The sequence below is a fragment of the Pteropus vampyrus genome, unplaced genomic scaffold (assembly GCF_000151845.1).
Source record: "Pteropus vampyrus isolate Shadow unplaced genomic scaffold, Pvam_2.0 Scaffold203, whole genome shotgun sequence".
NCBI classification, from domain to species: domain Eukaryota; kingdom Metazoa; phylum Chordata; class Mammalia; order Chiroptera; family Pteropodidae; genus Pteropus; species Pteropus vampyrus.
This window is the reverse complement of record NW_011888984.1, coordinates 1,421,251-1,427,870: the sequence shown is the minus strand read 5'-3', so window position 1 is coordinate 1,427,870 and position 6,620 is coordinate 1,421,251. Positions and strand designations below refer to the sequence as shown.

At 59.9% G+C, this 6,620-nt stretch overlaps 1 protein-coding gene across 1 annotated transcript in view; it reads right to left on the bottom strand.

The window, feature by feature from the left end:
* The window catches only part of LOC105300231 (calpain-12), an 8,053-nt gene that overhangs the window by 100 nt on the left and 1,333 nt on the right, over nucleotides 1-6,620 (bottom strand). The window contains exons 2-17 of the mRNA XM_023537916.1: nucleotides 6,462-6,580; nucleotides 6,144-6,277; nucleotides 5,268-5,436; nucleotides 4,413-4,487; nucleotides 4,256-4,341; nucleotides 4,111-4,185; nucleotides 3,341-3,504; nucleotides 3,023-3,252; nucleotides 2,722-2,733; nucleotides 2,287-2,495; nucleotides 2,066-2,108; nucleotides 1,919-1,978; nucleotides 1,372-1,429; nucleotides 939-1,009; nucleotides 776-838; nucleotides 24-122 (exon numbers count right to left, since the gene is read on the bottom strand). Of these exons, the coding sequence (XP_023393684.1) occupies nucleotides 24-122; nucleotides 776-838; nucleotides 939-1,009; nucleotides 1,372-1,429; nucleotides 1,919-1,978; nucleotides 2,066-2,108; nucleotides 2,287-2,495; nucleotides 2,722-2,733; nucleotides 3,023-3,252; nucleotides 3,341-3,504; nucleotides 4,111-4,185; nucleotides 4,256-4,341; nucleotides 4,413-4,487; nucleotides 5,268-5,436; nucleotides 6,144-6,277; nucleotides 6,462-6,580 (1,667 nt within the window). The remainder of the gene's footprint in view (nucleotides 1-23; nucleotides 123-775; nucleotides 839-938; nucleotides 1,010-1,371; nucleotides 1,430-1,918; nucleotides 1,979-2,065; nucleotides 2,109-2,286; nucleotides 2,496-2,721; nucleotides 2,734-3,022; nucleotides 3,253-3,340; nucleotides 3,505-4,110; nucleotides 4,186-4,255; nucleotides 4,342-4,412; nucleotides 4,488-5,267; nucleotides 5,437-6,143; nucleotides 6,278-6,461; nucleotides 6,581-6,620) is intronic.

Sequence of the window (6,620 nt, the reverse complement as noted above, 5' to 3'; positions counted from 1 at the left end):
CCAGTCCCTTCCCCACGACCCACCCCAGGACCTCTGTCCAAACCTGCAGCATTCAGTGCCAGCCTCAGCTCATGGGAGTTCATGGTTCCAGAGGCATCCCGATCGAATTTGTCAAATATGGCCTGGGCGGGAGGGAGGAGGTCAGTCTCACCCCCAGGCCCCTGAGCTTCCTGAAGAGGGCTCAGAGGGAACCTCAGGGCCAGACAGCCTGGGTTCCCCCCGCAGCTCCCCTTCTTCCTGGGCAAACAGCTTTACCACTTTGGGCCTGTTTCCCAATCTGTAAAATAGGATCAAATGTAAAAGCAGTAACAAGGCTGTTGTGAGGATGAGTTAAGACTCCCCTTGTGGCCTAGTGAGGACTCAATAAACGGGGGCTTATCGCTATTAGCATGGAGAGGCCTTGGACCATTTTCTCCTCACACGGATGTGGGGGGGCAGGAATTGCCACCTCCCATTGGTAGACACTTAAAGGCCAGTCAGAAGGGAGGTGACTGGCCTGCGGTCACACAGCCAGAAAGGGGCTAAGCTTGGAGCTGGGATGCCAACCCAGGACCAGAGCCCTGTGCTCTTGATCCTTGAGCTACTTAGTACCCTCAAGGACCACAGAGGGCGATGGGGCAGGGACGTCCCAGCCAGACCCCTCCACGCTGGCGTGGTGTGGTCCAGTATCTCTTTTCCCTCGGGGCCCTGCTAGCCCACAGAGCACCCACGTCTCTATTAGTAAGGTGCCTCTCCCTCCAAGAGGAGGTATCTCCACCCAGCCCCGCCCCCTTACCTGCCACCTCTGGAGGTGGCTCCAGAGCTGCTGGAAGTCGTGCAAGGCCAAGCTTCGCCCATGCTGGGGATGGGACATCTGGTTAAAGTCAATGTTCCCAGAAGGAGAGCAGAGGCCCCAACACGCCCATCCTCCCTACCCAGGCACGGTCGCCATCATGTACCACAAAGCACTGCAGCAGCTGCTCACAGGTCCTGAGCCCGATGTCTGCGGGGGTGCGGGGGTGCACGCTGGCTACAGGAAGCAAACTCCTTGTGGGCCAGCTGTCATTGTGAGTGCTCAAGGTTACCGTCTCCCCCGCCCCCATTTTACAGAAACTGAGGCACAGAGGGCCAAAGGGCTGCCAGTAACTAACAGACGTGAGATTCGAAGCCAGGCAAGTGGGTTCCAAGTGCTAGCAGCCACGCTCCCTGCCTCTCCCTCGGAGGAAGGGGGCTTATGAGTGGCCATGGTCTTGGCCACCAGCCTGCCCATAAGGCCCACGTGTGGGGAGGCGCTGTCCGGTTGAGCCCGGGTTTCCCAAGGCCTGGCTCCCAGCAGCGTCCTGGATTAACGCACAGGGGGCTCCGAGGGGTCTGCTCTGATCCCCAACTCACCAGGCTCCAGGGCAATGCTTAATAAGGCCTGGAGCTGAGGGGCACCGAGTTCTTCCTCCTGGTAAAGGAGAGAGCCGCGTGTGAGGCCATTGACAGGCAGCCCTTCAACCACCGGCTCTGGGCCTGGCCGAAACGGCATGCTGGCTGGTGCTGGGGACGCAACAGAGACCAAGCGAGCCCAGCCCCGCCCCCTCGGAGCTCTCCGTGGTCAGTGTGGTCAGGGCTGCGGTGGGGAAGCGCTGGGCGGCGGGAGCCCACAGCGGGCATGCGCGGACCAGCCTGGAGGAGGGGGAGGAGCGTGTGTGCGCGCGCGTGTGTGCGCGTGTGTGCGCGTGTGCGTGCGTGTGTTTGTAGGGAGAGAAGAGGGCCAGGCAGAGGTACAGACCGACAAAGTCCCTGAGGCAAGGAAGAGCTGCGAGCATTTTGAGAAATCATGAAATTTAAGCACAGGGCGGAGGAAATAAAGCAAAATGAGACATTCGGGGTGAGAGAGGGGTCCAAGGGGAAGGGCAGGATCCCCCGTCCCCCTCCTCGTCCCCCTCCTCACCTCTCCCGCCAGCTCCTTAAACAGCTGCTCCAACCCCAGCTCCAGGGGAACGTAGGGGGCCTGCATGGTGGGGGGAGTTTAGTTCTGGCCAAGAGGGTCTCCACCCCCACCCCGTCGGTCGTGCCCCCTCCAGGAACAGCCCCTCACCGTGAGGGCGTGCAGATCCGCGCTGATTGCCTCGTCGATCTCCCTGCAAATTACAGACCGGAAGTGGGGGAGGGGCTGCTTCCCCCGCGCCTGGGGCTCAGGGGTCGGCGGGGTCTCAGCGGAGGGGTCGGGTGGGGTCAGGACAGGATTCTGGGGCTCTGGGCTGGGGCTGGGGCTGGGGCTGGGGATTCCGGAGGCGAGTCAGGGGGCCTCGAGCTCACACGGCGGTGTGGCGGCGCTCAGAGAAGATGCGCAGCGTGAAGTCGGCCTCGTCGCCCGCGCGGGCAGCGCTGGGCACCACCAGGTAGTGGCCGGGGCGCAGGCGGCAGCGGCGGCTCACGTCGCGGCGGGCGCAGAAGGGCGAGCGGTCGGCGCGCAGCAGGCCCGGCAGGAGCGCACGACTGTGCGGGGTGTCCCAGCGGCTCAGCAGCTGCGGGGGAAAGGGGCGGGGGCGGCGTGACCATAGCCACCCAAGGCCACCCCACCCGGCCGCCCTTCCACCGCACCCCTGCAGACCGCCCGGTGCTGGCCCACGCGTCCACCCGGCAGCCCAGCGCAAGCCAGGCCCTCCCTGCCCCAGTGCAGCTTGTCCGCGCCCCAGGGACTGGTTCAGGGGTGGATGGAGCCTGGAATCTGGGGTCCCACGTGAGACCCACCTCCTCTGGGATCTGTAAGAAGGACGAGCAATGGAAGTCAGGGCCAGGAGGGAGGCGGCCGCCCCTCAGCGTCCCCTCCTTGCCCTCTGCCTCTCTTTTCTTCCCGTTCTATCCCCGTTAAGTCCCTGGCCCTCAGTCCCTGTCTCAGCCGTCCTCTGACCCCTCCTGGTGCACTTCCTCCCACCTGTGCCTCTGTGCATCTCCTCTTCTCCCCTGACCCCCTTCTCAGTCCTCCCTAGCCCCTCAGTCTCTTCTTGACCCCCCCTTCTGATTCCCTCGGCTGCTGGGCCAGGGGCCCCACCTGGAACACGTGGAAACCCACAGTGAGGTACGTGAGGCCCTGAGCCCTCAGGCAACGCCGATTGCGCTGGATGAGTGACAAGAGGACGGTGCACTTGGGAACTCGTCCCCCTCGAGCTGGGCCGTTCGCCCCTGCAGCCCCCCAGCCTCCCCAGGGCCCCTCCTCATTGTCCTCCTCATCGTCAGGCTCCAGCAGGGTCAACCGGAACTGGGGGTTGGTCCAGAAGGTTTCTAGTAGAAGAAAAAGAAATGGGGCTACCCCTCCTGCCACAGCTCCCCCCGACCCCCGCTTGCCTCTCAGGGCCCCTCCAGGCCTCACCGGCAGCAGGCTGGCTCCCACCAGAGTTGAAGCCTCGCACCCAGCGGCCTTGGAAGGTGTGGATGTGCCAGCCGCCTCCAGCAGGGTGGGGGCCCAGGACCTCAGGGCTCAACGAGCAGATCTGGACTGTGTCGAAGTGGCAGAGGAAGTCCCGCAGCTCCATCCTGGACAGTGGCCAGCGGTCAGACCTTGCCCGGCCCCCACCGCCACAGGGGCTCGGCCTCCCAAATATCTCAAGTCCCCAGTGTGACCCCCAAGTGTCAAAGCCTCCCAAATTCCTCAAGTAGTTCACCAAATGGTACCATGTTTCCTGAATCTCAGCCCTCCAGCTCCCTTGGACTTCTCCAAGTGAGATGCCTCATAAATAGCCAAGACCCACAAATTCCCCTCAAATGTCGTCAAATTGTCTTCAGCCCCCGAAGATCAAGACCCTTAGAATCTCAATGACAAACAAATATCCTTTAGTCCCTCGATATTGCCAAGTCTCAAGAAATGCCCCAGGTGTCACCAAGCTCCCTCAATTGCGCTAAATATTACCCATCCGCCTTCAACTCCCAAGAGGTTACTAATATTCAAATTCAAACCTCAGTTCCCCTAATATTACTACTAATTCCCCCTCTACTCCCCAGATAGAACCCTACTCCCAAATTAGCATGTATATAGGCAGATTCTCCCCATTAGGACCCATCCCCGTGAACTTTCGCCACATCCCTTCACGCAGGGCTTGCCTGCTCCCCGAGCCCCGCTGGCTGCGACTCTGCCCTGCTCACCAGAACTCGCCATCCTCCTTCTTCACCAGCAGGGCATCTCGCCACTCTGCGGGGAGTGCGTCCCAGCGTGGGCAGCTGGGGAGACCAGGGTGTGAGGGGCCGGCAGGTGGGGCTGAGCTCCCACCACCACCCCGGTGCATCCCACCTGTCACTCCAGGCCCCGGTCCACTCCACGCGGCCCCACGGGTTCCGCAGCCGCAGCAGCCGCACTTTGGTGAATCCCAGTGACACCTGAGGGCAGCATCGTCAGTGGGGATGGCACCTGGACACCCCCTGCCAGCCCATCCATAGGGGATGCTCACCTTGTGTGTGCCTGTGACTGAATATGCATGTCCCTTCACCAGCCCATCTTCTGTACGGTACTCGCCCCGATCACTCTGGGCGGAGGACAGGGGACGGTGAGGCCACAGTGGGGGACAGGAGGGTGGTTGTCCCTCTCTGCCCCCCGACCTCCTGCCACCAAAGCAGGTATCAACCAGAGCACCCAACTGAATGTCACAGTGCTCTGAGGGTGGGTAGGAGTTGGTGAGGGTGAGGGAGGGAGACAGAGACAAGAGACAAAAATAGACGGAAGAGGAGAGACAGAGATGCAGAGACGGAGAAAGCTACAGAACAGATGGAGGGAGATGGAAGAGGCAGAGAAACACAGAAGACAAAGCGAGTCAGTAACAGTATAGGATCCGGTAAACGAATGAGTGAATGGGGTACATCAACTCAGTGCGTGAATATGTAATTGGGTCACAAATGAACATAAGACCCAAGCTGAGCCCATGAAAACCAATCCTGGGACTTTTGCAGAAGTTCTCAGAAAGAGGCACTCTCCCTTCTCCCTCACCCCCGGGGTGGTGGGGGGTACCTATGGGTGCTCGTTTTGTGCCCAAGAGGGGAAAGCCTGCCTGAGCAAAGCTAATCCAGAATCAGGAATAAAAAAAACACAATTACAATGTCTGCTAAGCACCTGGATCCAGCTGTGCCTGAAGCTCATTAGTTGTGAACACAAATATCCTTTTGACTTGTTCAATGTTTGATTTGTGAGAGAAAATAAGCCAATAGTGAAAGATAAGAGAAGGACACAGAACGCCCCCCTCAGCTGTGACTGTGGGCTGGTCCTGGTGTGTGCGTGTGGCGTGGGTTCTCCAGGGGAGTCTGACTCTTACCAGGGCGGTAGCGCCCACGAGGGACTCCTTGGCCAGGGCGTGGCGCAGGGCCGAGAAGAGGCCTGGGGTGTCCTGCCTCAGGTAGAGCACCTCGCCCACGCCGCCTGTGAAGTCCACGAAAGCCTCGTTCATGTGGCCGCCCCGCATCACTTCATAGGAGCCATGGAGCCTGTGGGAGCAAGTCTGGGGTAGGGATGTCTGAGGCATGTCTGAGCATCTCAGGCAACCCCTGGACCTGGGGGGCCTCTGTCCCAGGGTATTAGGTCCCAGGGGCTATCCCTGAAGTTTGCAGACTCTTGAAGTGGAAGACTGTGACACACTGTGGAAGCCTCTGGTCCCTGGGCCACTAAGACTGCATGATTTGGGGGTCAAAGGTGAGCCCTGTCAGAACTCTGGGCATCCCGGGGGCTGTGTCTGAAGCTTTGTCTCTGAGAGCTAGATGTCTGCTTTGAGGGTAATCCCATGGGGCTTGTTAAGGATTTTAGAACCAAAGGATGAGGAAAAGCAAATATTTGAGGGTCCCAGGTCTTACCCTCAATATTTTGGGGGTGCTTTGGGTTTCTGATGGATCAGAAGAGATTGTCTGAGATTACAGTTCCACTAAGGGAGTAAATCTTAGACTTGGTGACTCCAGGGTCTGATGAGAGAGCTCAAGCTCAAGAATTCTAGGAATATTTGTGTGCGTGCAATAGAGGGGTGTTTACGGTTTGGAGTTCCTCAATGGATGGTGTGATATTAGGGTCCCAGGGGCTATGACTTGGTTTGGGAATCCTTAGCGGGATGCCTAGAGGATCTCAGAAGTTGGGGGGGCTCCAGGGGTCCCATGTGGCTAGGGCCTTTTGTCTGAGACTTGGGGGGCTGGGTAGGGGTCCTTACTTGGCGTAGGCCTTTTCCAAGAGGGAGGCCCAGAACTCGTTGCGCTGTTCCGAGCGCACGAACATCAGCTTCCCCTCACGCACGGGCAGCCTGTCGTCCACCACGATGTCCACCCAGTTGCCGAACTGCCAGAGCTGGCGGGGGGAGGGGCAGGGCCCGGGCTCGGCTCCCAAGCTCCAACCCCGCCTGGGCCCCAGCCTCTGATCCCCCACCCTTCCATACCGTCCAAGAACTCCAGCCCCAAGGGAACAATGTCAACAATGAAATCCATGTCACCTGGGGGGAAACCAAGGCATGAACAGAGGAAACGAGCTTTACCTGGAAGTGGAAGACACCTGCATAGCCGTCTCGGAAACCCTGTCCGGGGGGGACCACCCGCCACAGGAGTCGGGGGTACAGAGTGAGGGAGGCAGCGGCCGCAAGAAACCAACAGTTACCTAGGAAGAAAAAGGAAGACTGCCTCACAGGGGCAGGAGG